Here is a 17,934-nt window from a genome sequence, read left to right as displayed (position 1 = left end):
TGTTCCATGTATGCCCAGCCTGCTAGCATCTTACAGTCTATAATTATGTGCTATTACTTTTTTGTTTATTATATTTATATTATACAGTTGGATGCAAAAGTTTGGGCAACCTTGTTAATAGTCATTATTTTGCTGTATAAATCGTTGGTTGTTACAATAAAAATGTCAGTTAAATATATCATATAGGAGACACACACAGTGATATCTTATTAGTGAAATGACGTTTATTGGATTTATAGAAAGTGTGCAATAATTGTTTAAACAAAATCAGGCAGGTGCATAAATTTGGGCACTGTTGTCATTTTATTGATTCCAAAACCTTTAGAACTAATCATTGGAACTCAAATTGGCTTGGTAAGCTCAGTGACCCCTGACCTAAATACACAGGTGAATCCAATAATGAGAACGAGTATTTAAGGAGGTCAATTTTAAGTTTCCCTCCTCTTTTAATTTTCTCTGAAGAGTAACAACATGGGGGTCTCAAAACAACTCTCAAATGACCTGAAGACAAAGCTTGTTCACCATCATGGTTCAGGGTAAAGATACAGAAAGCTGTCTCAGAGATTTAAGCTGTCTGTTTCAACAGTTTGGAACATATTGAGAAAATGGAAGACCACAGGCTCAGTTCAAGTTAAGGCTCAAAGTGGCAGACCAAGAAAAATCTCGGATAGACAGAAGCAACGAATGGTGAGAACAGTCAGTCAACCCACAGACCAGCACCAAAGACCTACAACAGCATCTTGCAGCAGATGGAGTCACTGTGCATCATTTAACCATTCGGCGTACTTTACACAAGAAGATGCTGTATGCTAGTGTGATGCAGAGGAAGCCTTTTCTCTGCCCACAGCACAAACAGAGCCGCTTGAGGTATGCTAAAGCAAATTTGAACAAGCCAGCTTCATTCTGGAATAAGGTGCTGTGGACTGATGAAAGTAAAATTGAGTTATTTGGGCATAACAAGGGGCGTTATGCATGGAGGAAAAAGAACTCAGCATTCAAAGTAAAACACCTGCTACCTACAGTAAAATACGGTGGTGGTTCCATCATGCTGTGGGGCTGTGTGGCCAGTGCAGAAACTGGGAATCTTGTCAAAGTTGAGAGACGCATGGATTCCACTCAGTATCAGCAGATTCTGGAGACCAATGTCCAGGAATCAGTGACAAAGCTGAAGCTGCGCCGGGGCTGGATCTTTCAACAAGACAACGACCCGAAACACTTCTCAAAATCTACTAAGGCATTCATGCAGAGGAACAAGTACAATGTTCTAGAATGGCCATTTCAGTCCCCAGACCTGAATATTATTGAAAATCTGTGGTGTGAGTTAAAAAGAGCTGTCCATGTTCGAAAGCCATCGGACCTGAATTAACTAGCAATGTTTTGTAAAGAGGAATGGTTCAAAATACCTTCTACCACAACCCAGACTCTCATTGGAACCTACAGGAAGCGTTTAGAGGTTGTAATTTCTGCAAAAGGCGAATCTACTAAATATTGATTTCATTTCCTTTTTTTTGTGGTTCCCAAATTTATGTACCTGCCTGATTTTGTTTAAACAATTATTGCACACTCTCTGTAAGTCCAATAAACTTCATTTCACTTCTCAAATATCACTGTGTGTCTCTTATATGATATATTTAACTGACATTTTCTTTTATTGCAACAACCAACGATTTATACAGGAAAATAATGACCATTAAGAAGGTTGCCCAAACTTTTGCATCCACTGTATATACATAAAGACATCAGTTAAGTTGGCTGGCTCTTTTGTTAGTAACCTGGTTAATTCAATGTTGTCTTACACAAAATAAATACCATGATTGTGTACTTATACTTTAATTGAGATTTAGGCAACAAATACTGCTCAAAGAACCAAGAAAGTCCAGAGAGAAAACTGAAGCAACAACAAGCGGCTTTTTCCCCAGAGACAGTTGATCAAGTTTTAATGGCTTAAAAAAACCCTGCATAAACCACACCTACAATAAAAGAACTGAAACTTCCATCACATGACTAACCATCATGTGAAGCAGTGTCTCAAATGCTTGACAAAAAAGGAAAAGTGCAAAATGGATAGAAAAAAGTATTTTATTATCACATATGATATTACATCCAAGTCGATGCATGCAGCTAATGAAATAGGTGAAAGAAGGAAGTGTCACATGAGTCATCTTCTGCATGTGATCTGTTGGAACCTGCGAAAGACAGAACAAACATTATGTAGGGCTAAATGTTACAGCAGAGTCAGCATGAACCTGAGATAACACACTTAAAAATGTGCAGTGAGAGAATACTGAGCATACTAATCGATGACTGACTTTGTGTTTGTCTACTGCGTGTAGACGTGTTCAGAAATATTGTCACTGATCAATAAAAGCTGCTCATGGAATTCTTTAAGTTTCATGTGATCTTGTATAGATTTCTATTTCTGTGGCTTCTGTTAGTGCAGTTAAAGTTCACTCATGTGAGCCTGCGGTGAAGGTTTTTTTCCATGAGATTTCTGTTTTACTGTCCGTTTCTCAATCAACAAGTCAGTTCGTTTAACATCAGTAGTATTTCATTGAGAAATACTAAGAAATACTTTAGTCTTGAGCTATCAGAAATATTCAGAAGAGAAAAAAGGCAAGTCTTTTGACAGTTGAGCAGCATGCAATATTTGTCAAAAGAACCAAACCTTTTTAAGTGTATTTGCGTGCCACATTAAAGTCAGATTTTAAACTTCTTTTAACAATGTTAAAATCAAAACAATATTAACAAATGCAGTAATTCGTCCATCTATCCAACCATTTTCTTTCACTTATCCACTTATGTATCTTCTTGGAAGGTGTTCTGACAGTATTGCGTCTCCTGGATGAGGTAGATTTGGTGTGTGTGTTTAAGTGTGGTAGTGTAGCAGTGAGTGTGTGTCTGTAAAAAAGCATGTGATGGCTGCAAAGAAGAAAAGCGAGCTAATCGGGATTCTCTGAACTGAGGTTTGGCCTGTTATTTGATGCGACGTTTCCTGCGGCATAACACAGAAGTTCTGATAGCGTGGACGTAAATAATTAATGTTAATTACTAATGTTAGAATAATTCAGGGGCCAGTCGAACAGCACTGGGTAAGTGGTTCAAGTTTTATTGGCCCAATAAGACTGCTTTATATTTTAAAACATTAATAGAATGTAATTAGTAGACTTGAAATAAGCCTTGAAATAAATAGGGTGTAGTACACCCCATGCCCCCCCTTTAGACTTACCCCTGCTTACTGTTGGCATCAGTGTGACAGAAAGGATGGCTGTAGTCAACCTCCATTAGGCTGTCTTATTTAAACATTGTATGAGACTAAGTTAAAAGTTCGGTTGCATAAATATAATTTTATTGTAATTTCTATAGCTTTATTGTAGATGTGTTGCTGTGTTAAGCAAACTGCGGTGGGTGGGAGCAGCTAGAAAGTTCACTTTTCTTCCTGTTTGCACTTGTTGATCAATGGTTTTGATGAAGGACAGTTTTTCCCAGTAAAGGCCTTTGTGGTGATTACACGAACAAGCACTGCTATTTTGAACGTTCGAAACATGTTTTCGTTCACGCCACCTGATTGCACCATCTCTGCAACAGCTCCGCCCCGTGGCTTTTCTGTCTTATTTAAAAAGATATTTTTAATTGTCATTCTTTTTATTCACACATGTGATCCTAGATATGTTTCTAATGCAGGTCTGTTTTTAAATCACAAATGTGGGAGAAACAGCTCTTCTTACATGGATTAAATGAAACATCGGAGAAAATAATTTCTCCTGGGGAAGTTTTTTAATGGAATTATCCAAGTTACAGCCCTAGTCAATATTAACGTGTTGTGACAGGAGCAGTTTTTCACCTTTGTTAACTGAAGGGAAGTGCTCACCTTTAATGACAACTAAGAGCTAATCAGCACAGGAAGTGTACTTATTTCTTCCTAAATGTATGAGAGAACCCAAACAATAGTGTCTTTTGTTCTCTACAGTTTAAACAAAAGCACTCTGAAATAAAACAACACCGGCCTCTGATAAGCAACCACTAGGGCTGTTCGATATAACGATATATATCGATGACGATATAAAAACATCTTCATTTTACGCCATTGTTTGTTTCGTGGTGTCGCAAAATAAACTGTTTGCGGCAATATTTTTTCATCGTTCTGATGGTCACTGTAGTGGCTATATTAATTTCTTAAAGTTCTCTCTTTCTCTTATATTTAATATAACCACACTACTGACGGACAAGCGCCTGTTTTTATGCGTTGTCGCTACAACAGCGACAGTAACACCTTCGCGTGTCCGCTTGTTTATGTTCCACATAAACCTTTCACAATAAAGCTCAAGATCCTGTTGAGACTTTTCAAAATAAACCGAATCACGTGAAAGAGCAGATTATTTACGGATGAGAATTAAAAAAGAGCCGCCAGGTGCTAAAAAAATAAACCTTAGACTCAAACGTTAGAACAGGCTTTTCCCCGCAGCACACCGTGTAATAAATACTAAGAAAACAGCGGCTGTTACAACTTCTCTCTAAAAATGTATCGTTTCATGCATCGGTTAAAACACTCGACTCCGGGTAAAGGACGCCCAGCTGGAAACACTTCGCAAGTCGAGCTGCCCGAGATTCACAGAATTTACAGAAAATGTTACATTTTTGTGATTTATATCGGGATATGAGATTCTGGTCATATCGCACAGCCCTAGCAACCACCACTGTCGATCAACACAAATACTGATGCATAGTATTGTGGTTATATTAGAGCACCACAACGACTGTATTAAAAGGTCAGTTCAGACTTAACAGTAAAATCCCCTACTCCCAGTTCCTGTTGATTATAGCATTTTAACTAATAGTTTAATTAATCACTTCATGGCGAAAGAATACAGACACTTATTAGTAGAGGCTGAAAGATTTATCAGTCAACTGTAATTATCAGGCATTATTGTCCTATCACACATATTTCTGTTGGAATATATGTAGTGAAGCTATTATAATATCATTGTGTATGCGTACACGTCTAGTTAAATCCATTTCAGACAAACAGATGGAGGGAGGAGAAGGGGGGGGGTGCTTATCTGTTTTCAAGAGGCACGAGGGAGCTCAATAGTTTTACTTTAATGGTTTTGTGGAAAGAATCAATCATTTAAATCCTGATTAAATTGCTTCAACAATGACACCTGCAGGCAAGGCGAGAGATGACAGGGCTGTATCTGTAGGTAGGGGGTAGATGAGGAGGACAGTACAAACTCAGGGTAGGACCTCTTATTAGAGCTTAATACACATCTATGTTTGTCTGGAGGATCTCATGTGGATCTGCTGCTGTTGCAGACATGCAAAATGATCCTCCCTTACAAATCAGCAAGCAAACAAAGTAAATACAGACACTGTGTTTGTGCAAACTAATCTTATATGAACCAAATGTATGAACTTGTAGTAAAGTAATACACTCACATATTACAGGGATGGTGACTAATGAACTGATCATTTATTTAGAGGATTATCTTTGTGTTTGGCTACTTCATGTGTGATGGTCATGTCCACAAACACACAACTGAAATACTTTTGTAATATTCATTCACATTTTTACACTCCTGCCTCATTTTCACAATAAGTTAGTTTGCAGTCACTAAAGCTATAAAGCAAACAACTGGTTTAATGAATTTGGTTAATTTGTTTTAATACATTATCACACTATATCATATTCCTTTCTGGTATGAGCAAGCGAGGAGGCTGAGGGTGGAGCTGGTTTAGGTACAGAGTTTACAACCAAATGGACTTAACCATCTGTTGTAACCACATGGGGGAGTTTGTTTTTTCTAATTATTGTCCCTGTGCAGCAATGATGCACAGAAAAGAAGGTCAGACACCAACTAGGGAGAATCAGAGGGACAAACGGAACAATACTGTCATCCCTTATGTAGCAGGTTTATCAGAGAAACTCAGGAGTCTTCTCCAAGCACGAGATCCCAGTGCACTTCAGACCCAGCCACGCACTCAGACAAAAACTGGTTCATCTCAAAGACAAAACTACCAAACAGAAACTTAACAACGTGGTGTATGCTGTACAGTGCAGCGAGGAATGCTTTGGACAGAGAAGACAGATGGTTTGAAAGAGGAGTGAAAGAAGCCATCTATGTCCACTGTGAACATGAGCAGGGCTTACAAAACTAACTGTCTGCCATCTATAATCCAGTTTTGAGGTTGGTATGTCTGTGAAGGTTCTCAGTCATCCAGGTTATCGTAGTCTAAGGAGCTTGGATAGAACAGCGTCTGGACTTCTTAAAGTTGCTTGAAAACGTTTCACCTCTCATTCAAGAAGCTTTTTCACTTCTAATGTCAAATGGTGGAAAGTCCCATATTTAAGTCCTATGGGAGTGTCCCCCTAAGAGTGACATGGATCCCCTAATGTCCACTGTGAACGACCCTCTTTGAACAGAGCCCATGGCTTACAACACCAACTGTCTGCCATCCAGTTTTGAGATCCCTTTCCAGACGCCTTAAAGCCCACTCACATCCTGGGCCTTTTGACCTCAGAAAATCACATGATAGGGTGAAGCCTTGGCTGATTGTTACCTACACCCGTTTTCACACCTTGGCTCATGCGATTAGGTAGAGGATCATTAGGGGGTCCATGACACTCTTGGGGACACTCCCATAGGGCTTAAAATCCAAGACTCTCCACCAATTGCACTTAGAACTGAAGAAGCTTCTCAGATGAAGGGCGAAACATCTTCAAGAAAACTTAAAGAAGTCCAGACGGATGACTGAGAACCTTCACAGACACATTGTCTGTTTTTTTTCTTTTCTTATGTGTTTAAAATGCTTTAAATCAGTTACTAGAGGTTGTATTCGGTTGCTTGTTCCCTGATATCCAGGATCACAGAAGTGACTTTCCCCCGCAAATAAACAGCGGTATTCCTTTCTGTCTGGGCTATTTAAAGGTCGAATTAATCATCAGTGCTAAAACACTTTATTACATGCATGAGGTTTGTTCTCATCCACTCTGTGTGTGTGTGTGTGTGTGTGTGTGTGTGTGTGTGTGTGTGTGTGTGTGTGTGTGTGTAAGCGATTTTCTTCAATAAACCGCTGATAAGTTTTCACTACTGTAACTACTCAACTGTGCTTCTGATTGCCATTTCTCTAATGGAGTTAAGTGGCTGATAAAGCAGAGTATTTCATATTTTACTACAGCCCAAAAATACACGCATGTAACAGACAGCTGTGGTGATAAAACAGCACTTTGTTTCACTCTGAGCACCAGTGATTTTAAACACCTCCGCCATTCATTAAGCCTTACATTTAATCACTTCTGGGGTCCGCAGCAGTTACTGTTGGGGACCTGGGCGTCTTTCTTCAGCACAGTGGGCCTCACAACGTCCACATCACGGTGCAGGTGATCCAGTACGCCAGCGAGCATGCTGGGAGCTGCGTAGAAATCCACCAGAAAGTAAGTCCCTCGGCTGTGCCTCTGGTTGTGTTTGGTCATTCTGTAGGGCAGCTGTCTTTCTCCCAAGTTCTCCAGGTCTCTCACCAAGGCGCCCCGCTCCATTAACGTCTCCACCGTCCTTCGCAGAGCTGCCGCCGTCTCCGGCCGCTGCATCTGTTTCAGGATCAGGGCCAGCTCGTACCGAGGCATGGCTGCAGCTTAGTAATACCCGACTCACACGTTTAATTCAGCTAGAACTGGGCTGTCATTGCCACACTGCTCAGTTGAAAGGCGACATGTTATGACACGAGGGGCAGACACGAAAGGTCTTTAGTGATGACGCATAAAGCGTGCGCCTTCGTGGGCAACAAAGCCTACTAAATATAAAAAATAGGAGTCATTTATTTTTTTTAAATATGGCGTTAAATCTATAAATAAGTGTATTTCAATAATAAAAAAATTGCGTCTTATTTAGCATACCCACATATTTTACTCGTATTGTTTTAGGAAATTAGTCACGTGAGAGCAACCCGAAATATTTGTAAAGTTTTCTAAAGGATTTTTAAAATCACAATTAGTCAGTGGAATTGTGTTTTATTTAGTTTTCTGACATTTGGAAATCTCTAGAAACTGGTATTTATTTTTTTACTGAAGCGTGGATACGTCGACACCAAGCGTCTGCTCACAAGTGCCTGATTCCGTCACTTCCTTTTCCAGAAGAACGTGTTGAAGATGGCGGCGGAGAAGTCGGTACCGAGTGATCTTTTCAAATGCGTGTACTCGTTTCTGGTGGAGAACAAGTTCACCAAAGCGGCTCAGGAGTTCTTGAAAAAGACTAAAGTGGTGAGTAGCCTACGCTGTGTGGCGGTGTTTGACGGACACGTCCTGTCGTCGGGTATTAGACGTTAGGTCCAGGCGGCACGAGGGGTAAATACGTGCAGGTTACCGAGCCGGTGAAGTTAGCACGTGTATCAGCTGCAACCTGCCTTTGGGCTAATTAACGGTCTCAGTGCGTTAAAGTGTAAATACTGCAGCGTGTTTATACTTTTTAAATTATGATTTGTGGAGTTTTAGTCACAAATTCAAAGTGCTGCAAGGGAACTTACTACTTCACGTGTTTCTCTACAGGCTCCGCAAGATCAGAATGAGGAGAGACTCGTCAATATCTACAACTTCTGGGTGAAGTGAGTTGCTTATTAATATTTATTTATTTTTATCCGAGAGGGGTTTTTCAAATAAAAATATGAAACGCATGACCAAGCTGACTTTGTGTCGATAAGTATGTTCCTTTAAAAATGTATTGGTACAATAGAAATTCCACTGCTGCTCTCCTAGTGTCCAAGGGTCTGTTGAGTTGAGGATTATCAGAGAAAAATCTAATACAATATAAACACAACCCTTTTGTTGTTTTACAAATTTGAAGCGCTTTTTGTTTAGACAAATGGGAAATGAAATGGTTCTTATATAGCACTGTACTACTCTACTTGAATGTTCAAAGCATTTTATTCAACATGCCAAAGAATAGTTTACCATGCAGAGTGGAGGGATTCAACCAGTCTCTCACTAACTCAGTGTTCAGTTTTTTGCCCAAGGACACTTTGGTATGCAGGCTAACGACTAAAGCATTATTATTTGCATATCTTTCTACTCTGGGAAAGGGAGTGCCTTTTATCCCGTTGAAGTTTTCTTTTTAACATTAATATAGGGTGGTGTTGCATACTGTGTATTAATATAATTATGGGCTGTATCATTGAAACTCTATTTTAAATAGATCTCCCGAAGCCAAAAAACGAAAGGTGCCTCCGAACTGGACGGGACCGTCAGCCAAGAAGGCAAAACCCAGCACTGAGAGCTCCAGCAGTGAAGAGTCAAGCAGTGAGGATGAAGAGGCTGGCGCAAAACAAACTAAAGTAGCTCCTGCAGGTATAACCTTCATATTTGATATGGATAACTGAAAGGGTTGGCTGAATTCTGCTAGTAATGTGCATTCTGAAACGCTGTGATATTCATTCTACATTTTAGCAGCCAAAAAGGGGCCTGCTAAAGCAGCAGCTACTAAAGCTGCATCCAGCAGCAGTGAAGACTCTAGTGACTCTGAGGAGGACAAAGCTCCTGCAAAGCCTGCTGCAAAGGTAGAAGGAAGCATCAGAATCAGACATTCTCATGATAGCCTGTTATTGCTACATTACCTTGCCCGTTATCCTTTTATTAAAATGTAGTGTCTGTTTGTAGGCACCTGTGAAACAACCTCCTGCTGCTGCAGGTAGCACAAGGAAAAAGGATAGCAGCTCCAGCAGTGAAGAGTCTGACTCTGAGGAAGAACAAACCGCCAAAGCTCCTGCACAAAGTAAGTCTATATTGAGTAATTTGTTTAAGTTAAGATTGGGGAAAAATCTTGGGTTATTTAATTTACTGTATGCGTTTCTGAATAACAGAACCCAAGGCTGGTGCAGTCACAACACCCAAAGCAGCTGTTGCTGCCAAAGGTGCAGCTCAAAAGAAGAAGGAGAGCAGCAGCAGCGAAGACAGCTCCTCAGATTCTGAAGATGAGAAGCCAGCCAAGGTACACAAGGCCTTCTTTATGTTGTTATGTGTTGTTGATTGTCTCACACTCAGCCAAGTGTGGTGTGTAGCGGATAAATGCATGCAGCAGATATTAACAGTAGGGCTGAACGATATATCGCATTTGCGATAATATCGCGACATGATCAAGTGCAATTTTCTAACCGCAAAGGCTGCGATTATACTCTGGACATGTCCAAATTCATGGGCTGCATCCTCCTGAGGCCGTATTTGTAGACCGATTACGTCACAGCGACGCGCCGAAGGCTGTCCAAATTACTACCATATCCCAGAATTCATAGCGCGGCCCAGCCAAACTCCAGTTTCCAACAATGGCGGCCGCTACTAAGTTTTAAAATTACTCATACTAATCTTTCTGGGTCACAAAATAAACTTTTAACATATTTTCAGGCGAGAAAGTAGTTGTGTAAACATCAAATATCTGCTCGGTTTATCAAGATATCCCATATTTGCAAAAGTGCTTCGACGTTTTCAGAGGCGTCTGCTACCCACCAGTTCGACAGCTAGCCGGGAGCTCGAGGGTTACTGATGCGGCCGAGAACGGCACAACTCCCGGCATCATTTTCAGATCACCGCGGAGTTTCGCTGCTCGGGTTAAACGTAATATATAAGTCACTTAGACAACCTAAAAATGTTATTGTTGGGCTTTTTTCAGTGTTTTGTTTGTTCGTGAGTAAATCGGTTTGGCTGAGATTAAAGTTATTAGATTAGATAAAATAAAACTTTATTAATCCCCCGGGTGGGTTCCTCCTTGGTTTTCACACAGCTGACTAAACGTCAAACAGAAAACTTATTAAACAGAAGTATGAGACAGTCGAGAATTTACACCAGTGTCTGGTTATATTTTAGATAGCAAGAAGCAGACGGCCGAGTTTATTAAACTCCACCGAGACAGCGGTGACGCTAATCAGAACTAGCCTTCTGATTCAGAAGGCTAGACCATCCAATTTCACGCCTTTAAACTTTAAAGGCGTGTTTGTGTGTGTGTTTATACAATTGCTATTATGTTTGCACTTTATGTGTAATGTTACTGACTGCAAAGATCAGTAAGATGTGTGTATTTTTTATTTATTAGTTTTATTTATTTAATATTATTTTTTAATTGAATGACTGTCTAGTAGTTCACAGATGTCGAAAAACTGAGTGTGGTAAAGCCACTGATTTTGTTTATGTATATTTCTGCAATCTGCACATTGTACTGACTTTCATTTTAATGTTTACACCAGGGTTCCTTGTCAGCACTTTATGCTCAGATGTTTGTAAGCTAAAAATAAACTATTGTGTATGTTCAAATATACTGTTGTGATTGAAGAAGTTAAATAAAAATGTCAGTCATCAATTCATGCATCACCTCATGTCATCATAACAGAGGTCTGTCTTCCAGGAAAGAACAGTTTAAAATTAATGTAATATAGTATTGGCCATACTATATGATGTATTGCTTGTCTTTGTTTAATAATACAGAAGACAAAGACCTTAAAAAATAATCGCATATCGCATCGCAATCGCAATATTGGGGCAAAAAATCGCAATTAGATTATTTTCCATAATCGTTCAGCCCTACCTTTGAATGTACTCCAGGAAGCCTGGAGAACTATTAATGACGACTACTTAAAGAAATTACAAGCAAGCTTTGCTAAGAGAGTGCAGACTGCTGAAAAGTAAGGGTGGTCATACCAAATGCTGACTTTCAAGCTTGTAAGAGTTTCAAGCTTGTATGCTTACACATTTCAGTGAATCCCGGCATCTTTTTCCCGTTTTCCTAACAGAATATAAAGAAATAAGGAGTGGCGTAAGACTCTTGCACAGCACTGTGCAGTGACCTCCTACAAACTTCAGCTTCTCGGGAATCAGATCTTCTCGTCTATCAGAATGATAGAATGATTACTGCAAAATTGATCTGTGTGTTCTGATTCTGTACTGGTAGAAATGGACATAAATAAGGATTTAAACATGTCTAATTTAAAATTAATGTAATATAGTATTGGCCATACTATATGATGTATTGCTTGTCTTTGTTTAATAATACAGAAGACAAAGACCTTAAAAAATAATCGCATATCGCATCGCAATCGCAATATTGGGGCAAAAAATCGCAATTAGATTATTTTCCATAATCGTTCAGCCCTAATTAACAGCATATTTCCATGTGTTCTGTCAGGCTCCAGTCAAACCAGCTCCAGTCAAACCAGCCCCAGTAAATAAAGCTGGTGCTGAGTCAAGTAGTGAAGACTCTTCATCAGAGGATGAGGCTCCTCCCAGCAAAAAACCCAAAGCAGGTGTGTTTTCATGCTTTCTTACAACTATACAAGCTACACAGTAACAAAAGTCTGGTTTGGAAAGATGTGAGGCACACTTGCATCAGCGGCAAACCTGAGAAGTGAATCCCAATCAAGTCTTTTTAGCCTATTACTGATGTGCGTAAGTTCGACAGCTATATGAAAAAATAAGTGAGATTGAGTTCACATTAATTACAACAGTCCAGTTTTGTCCATATCATGATCATAACACCAGTCTGCTCTGACTGAATTATACCCAGAGCTGTTCACTTGGTCATCTCTGGAATGATCTGTGATTATCAGAATCAGATTACTTTATTGATCCCTAAGGGAAATTATTTATTAAAATATGTTTGTATTTGTTTTTGATGCTGACGATCTACATTTGTCTTTCTAGGAGCATACAGTGCTGTACCACCTCCTGCTTCAATCCACAAAGCTCCTGCTGCACCAGTAGCAAGCAAGGCCAAGGACAGCGACTCTTCAGACAGCAGTGATGACAGCAGTGATGACGACAAAAAGGTGGCAGGTAAGTGGGTTCCTTTTTATTTTTTCCCCACCTTGACTTCTTGGTGTTTATTGTTAAATGTCTAACAGCATTTTAACTTGCACAGCAAAACCAGCCCCCGTAAAGTCACCTGCAGCCAAACCTGGAGCGTCCAAACCTGCTGCAAAGAAGCAGGAGTCCAGCTCAGAGAGCTCTGGTATGGATCACAAACGTCACTCGCCCATTTCCCATCTTAAAATGATGATCAGTTTGTGACAGTGAATGTTTGTAAATGTCTCTCATCTTTCTAGATTCCAGCTCAGAAGAGGAGACGGCCAAGAAGCCTGCAGGTAAAGGAGCCCCAGTCAAAACTTCTCCAGCTAAAGAGGTGAAGAAACCTGCAACAAAGGTGACTCCTGCTAAAGCGGCTCCAGCTAAGTCCGCTAAAGATGAATCCTCCGAGGAGGACTCCAGTTCAGAGGAGGAGGAGGCAGCAAAGAAACCCCCAACCAAAGCTGCACCTGCCAAGACTACGCCAGCTCAGAAAGACGAGTCCTCGAGCTCAGGTAGGAGATGCACATTTTGGGTATTTGAGCTTCAGAAGTTGTTAAATATGACCTAATATAATTTCTGTTATTAACCCTATATTGTTTGCAAACCTTCATGACAACATTGATCTTGCTTTCCAGATTCAGATAGCAGCTCTGAAGATGAGGCCCCAGCAAAGCCTCCCACAAAAACCGCAACCCCATCCGCAGCTTCTGGAGCTTCTAAACCCCAAGCCAAGGCAGCAGAGACCAGCTCTGACTCGGAGGACTCCTCTGAGGATGAGGAAGAGCCAGTGAAAGCCAAGCCTGCTAAAACGGCTACACCAACTTCAAAGCCTGCAGCAAAGCCCCCTGCAGCAAAGCCCCCTGCAGCAAAGCCCCCTGCAGCAAAGCCCCCTGCAGCAAAGCCCCCTGCAGCAAAGCCCCCTGCAGCAAAGCCCCCTGCAGCAGCAGAGAGCAGTTCAGAGTCTGACTCTTCGTCTGAAGATGAAGAGCCTGCTAAGACTAAACCAGCAGCAGCTAAGCCAGCTTCAAAGAGTTCCACCCCTGCAGCTAAGCCTGCTGCTGCAGCAGAAAGCAGCTCTGACTCCGACTCCTCATCAGAAGATGAAGAACCGGCCAAGGCCAAGCCAACAGCAGCTAAGCCTGCAACACCAGCTTCAAAGAAGGCTACTCCGGTAGCAAAGGCTACTCCTGCAGCAGAGAGCAGCTCCGACTCCTCCTCTGAAGATGAAGAGCAGCCAGCCAAGGCTAAACCTGCAGCAGCTAAAGCTGCTACTTCAGCCTCAAAGCATGCTAAATCTGCAGGAAAGGCCGCTAAACCTGCAGGAAAGCCTGCCCCGAAAGAGAGTAGCTCAGCGTCCTCTTCTGAGGATGATGAAGAGCCAGCTAAGACCAAGCCAGCAGCAGCTAAGCCTGCTACGCCCGCTTCAAAGCCTGCTACTCCTGCAGCTAAGACTGCTGCTGCAGAAGAAAGCAGCTCTGACAGCTCAGACTCAGAGGATGAGGCAGCTAAGAAACAAGCTCCAGTTGCTTCCAAGAAGCCCGCCCCTGCAGCTGAGAGAACAACAAAGGCAGCGCCTGCAGTCAAAAAGGCAAAAAAAGCAGAGGAGAGCAGCTCTGATTCCTCAGATAGCTCTGATTCAGAGACGGAGACCCCCGTGACTAAGTCTACAGTTGCCAACGGCAAGGCAGCAACTCCCAAGACGGCAGCAGCATCAGCGAAGGTTGCAGCAAAGCCAGCAGAGTCATCATCCAGCGACAGCAGCTCTGAGGAGAGTTCATCAGATGAGGCTAAAGTGCCACGTAAAGCAGCCACTGCACCCAACACCCCAAAAAACAGTAAGTCTCAAACATCTGGTCATTAAATGGGGAAAAAAAAACAAACTATCACTTAACTGTCGGTCCTTAAGTGTTTAATATTTATAGAAGTGTAGTGTTTACTAGAGCAGGGCGATATGGCCAAAAATATTTATCACGATATATATTTGAAAATTTGCGATAACGATATAACTGACGATATAATGGATGCGAGACAAAATACAACTCCACAACATTACTAGCGCAAAAAGACAACCTTCCATTTATTTTCACTTAAACAAGAAGCTGGTTTTTATGTACATTAAAGCTTTATAAAAATGTAACAGTGCAAATGCAAATTCCTTGCTGAAAGTTTAACCAAAAGGCATTTCCAGTACAAATGGGCTGACATGTCCTGAGCATAACCATGTATAATATCCACTGAAGTTAAAAAGAGGTGCTTTGCAACATTAAACTGCAGTGTGCAGTACGTATGTTTCGGACCATAAGGTGCACGGGATTATAAGGCACATTAAGCGAAACAAAGCAGTCAGATAAATCAAGCTTTATTAAACTCATTCTTCTTGCTTCCTCCACTTCTGTACCATTGATTCATTAATGTTGAATTCTCTGGCAGCTGCTCTATTCCCATGTTGTTGCAGTATATTAATGACTAACCTCGTATTGTGGATGGATTATCTCAGTTGTTCTCCTGACTGAAGTTTGGTCCGTTTACAGCATCCTGCCATGCGATTGCATGTCTCTAACCATGAAGAACCTTCACGTTAACTTTTATAAGTGGAAAAAAGTTAGCGTTCATCCTCCAGCTTCACTGTTTATGTTATGCTAACATAGCTGTGTCGCTAGCGATCACCTAGCACATCATTATATACCAGCTAGCCCAACTTCAGTAACCCTACAAACGTCACTGCTGTTTAGTTTCCTGTCTTCATTTATGTTGGAAGTGATAGCAGAGCTGTACGTTTGATTTTTTTTTTCAGAAATCTCTCAGTCAGAACATGCAATATCATGCTTAGGTAACTAGCGAGACTAGCGAGCTAACTTCCGCTAGCTTCCTGCTAACTTCTAACTCTGTTAAATGTAATAACTTTTGTTTTCATGGATGCCTGGAAGTTAAACTTTATAGTTACACCTGGTAAAGCAGCAATGCTGATCGTTTTATTAAAGATGAAAGAATTTAGACAGGTTTTAACTCTCAGTGATGCTGCAGTGTTGTTTGACCTGAAGCATACGGAGTTTAGGACCCAGATTACTCCCAGATTTAAGAGCATCTTAGTCCGACAAATACGACAATAACAACGGCCGCTTGCATGTTCTGCAAAAAAATGTGCTTTGTTGTGTATCTGACGGACAAACACCAATCCAGTTCCACATCACTGAAGTTGCACCATTTTTACAAACCAATTCTGGTTCATCTGTTTCACTCAACAATCGGCCATGTGCGTATGAAAACAAAGGCACTGCGCATGCGCGTTTTACTCCCATTCTATCGCGATATTTCATTTTCCTATCATTGCCTAACATTATACCGGTATTACCGTGAACGGTATAATATGGCCCAGCCCTAGTGTTTACTAAGTATGAGCCCCTTTTCATCTGATACAGGTACTAATGGAAAAAGAAAAAAGGATGAAGAATCATCAGAAAGCGAAGAGGAAGAAACGGATTTAAAAACACCAAAAAATAAGAAGGCCACAACCACACCACAGACTTTCCCTAAAGCCAATAAGAAGGTAAGACCTGCACAAAGCTAGAATTGAATTAAAGTGAACTGAAATAAGCTGACTGAAACATTTTGTTTTCCAGTCTACCAACGTACCCTTCCGTAGAATAAAAGACGACGAAGTAAATGTGGACCCGCGCCTTGCAGACAATTCGTTTGATGCAAAGGTGAATTATTTAATCATAATAATCATTTTTACAGGATTACTGAGCATTATAGTTGTTGAGGTGGCAGATAAACAAACTTTTTTTTTTTTCTCTCTTTATAATGTTCTATTTCAGATGGGAGCCAATGGAGACTGGGGCCAGAAAGCTAACGATGTGCTCAAGTTCACAAAAGGTAAATCATTCCGCCACGAAAAGACAAAGAAGAAAAGAGGAAGCTACCGTGGGGGAGCCATCTCCACTTCAGTCAACTCCATTAAGTTTGACAGCGACTGAGAAAGTCCACAACCTCCCATTTCAACTGTACTGTACCGGACAGATCAGGAATACAAGTTGTCTGCTCAAACCACCCTCCTGTAAACAGTCTCTCCAGCAGTAGCAGCAGCACACTAACAGAAGATGGTCCATCACACTGAACTGGCCCTTTGATTCGACTTTGCTTTAGTCTGTAATGGAGTTTACATTTAGCAGAGCTGTGGCAGCAGGGAAATGTGCTCCCAACTGTGACATCACTTATAGCCACTAGGTGGCTGCAGCCACTGGCTAATGGAGAAAATGCTTGGCTCTTTCTGCTTGTTTTCACAACCTCCTTTCTTCTTAAATGGTGAATGTTTGTAACATTAAGCAATCTTCTTGTCTAGGTATGATCGAAATTAATCCATCTATACATGTTCTTCATTTTCAAATTTGTTTTTTGTTTAATAGACTACATGGATTCTTGATGTTTGTCCCTTTTTCTTTTTTTTTTCTTCTTTGTCCACATTTAAATGTGAAGAGGTTTGGGGCTTTTTCTTAACATCACAAGAAAACCTATCAAGTAGAAATTTTATACTGTATTTATTATGTTTTATTCCACTTCAATCTTTAAGGGCCTCTCAAGGTCTTTTCTCTGTTCAAGGATTTTTTTTCTTTGGATCCGTTCCCTTTGTTAGGAAGTCCTTTCAGTCCCTCCCTGTACTGTTCAGTGGTATTAAGTATGTAATTCGAACATAGCCATGCTCGTTTCAGTTATTTGATTATCATATGAGATCCTGTGTACCGCTGTCATTTTTTTTTTCTTTTACACCTCAATCTGTAAATAAAGACTAAACAATATACTGGTGATGATTTCATGGACAGTTCACTCACTGTTTGCTCAGCTGACAGTTTTACATGTGCACAATTGGAGAGGAACTCCAATTTTTAGTATCTGCACATACCAAGTTGTTGCGTGTGTGCTGATATTGTTGTTGGCAAATTAACGGTCTAGAAAGTACATATTTTTAAACTTTGTTAACCCTTTAAACCCTGAACTGTGGAATAACAGCCAGAAAAAAATATTTTCTTTTTAAATTGAGTGCTTATTAAACCTTAATGAAATAAATTAATTTGCATGTGTTTACATTTGTATCATATTTGCTACATCAGGCTTTATTTTTTGCA

General features: G+C 40.6%; 2 protein-coding genes across 2 annotated transcripts; one reads left to right on the top strand and one right to left on the bottom strand.

Annotated features, from left to right (window-relative positions):
* Positions 1-2,065: 2,065 nt before the first annotated feature.
* Positions 2,066-7,758, bottom strand: mrps6 (mitochondrial ribosomal protein S6). Its single transcript, XM_085478049.1, has 2 exons — positions 7,280-7,758; positions 2,066-2,186 (listed from the first exon to the last, which is right to left on the bottom strand). Exon 1 carries the CDS (start codon positions 7,616-7,618, stop codon positions 7,286-7,288), a length of 333 nt encoding a protein of 110 aa, XP_085334175.1. The 5' UTR covers positions 7,619-7,758; the 3' UTR covers positions 2,066-2,186; positions 7,280-7,285.
* Positions 7,759-8,132: 374 nt separating this feature from the next.
* nolc1 (nucleolar and coiled-body phosphoprotein 1) lies at positions 8,133-17,607 on the top strand. Its single transcript, XM_085478047.1, has 14 exons — positions 8,133-8,251; positions 8,537-8,592; positions 9,180-9,331; positions 9,431-9,540; positions 9,641-9,755; positions 9,844-9,971; positions 12,153-12,270; positions 12,668-12,799; positions 12,885-12,974; positions 13,069-13,323; positions 13,447-14,646; positions 16,231-16,358; positions 16,432-16,515; positions 16,630-17,607. Exons 1-14 carry the CDS (start codon positions 8,141-8,143, stop codon positions 16,786-16,788), a joined length of 2,838 nt encoding a protein of 945 aa, XP_085334173.1. The 5' UTR covers positions 8,133-8,140; the 3' UTR covers positions 16,789-17,607.
* Positions 17,608-17,934: the final 327 nt, after the last annotated feature.

The sequence above is a fragment of the Copadichromis virginalis genome, linkage group LG13, assembly GCF_057382275.1.
Source record: "Copadichromis virginalis isolate Kocher_CV1m ecotype Utaka linkage group LG13, C_Virginalis_male_GT1.1, whole genome shotgun sequence".
Taxonomy (NCBI): Eukaryota; Metazoa; Chordata; class Actinopteri; order Cichliformes; family Cichlidae; genus Copadichromis; species Copadichromis virginalis.
The sequence above is the reverse complement of the archived record's forward strand: the minus strand, read 5'-3'. Positions and strand labels throughout refer to the sequence as shown.

What these genes read in the sequence shown, in the direction of transcription:
- mrps6 (XM_085478049.1), bottom strand. Translation starts at nt 7,618, where the DNA reads ATGCCTCGGTACGAGCTGGCCCTGATCCTGAAACAGATGCAGCGGCCG.
- nolc1 (XM_085478047.1), top strand. Translation starts at nt 8,141, where the DNA reads ATGGCGGCGGAGAAGTCGGTACCGAGTGATCTTTTCAAATGCGTGTAC. An exon ending in CTGCAAAGCCTGCTGCAAAG is followed by an intron (nt 9,541 to 9,640) that starts GTAGAAGGAAGC and finishes GTCTGTTTGTAG; the next exon opens with GCACCTGTGAAACAACCTCC. An exon ending in ACAATTCGTTTGATGCAAAG is followed by an intron (nt 16,516 to 16,629) that starts GTGAATTATTTA and finishes GTTCTATTTCAG; the next exon opens with ATGGGAGCCAATGGAGACTG.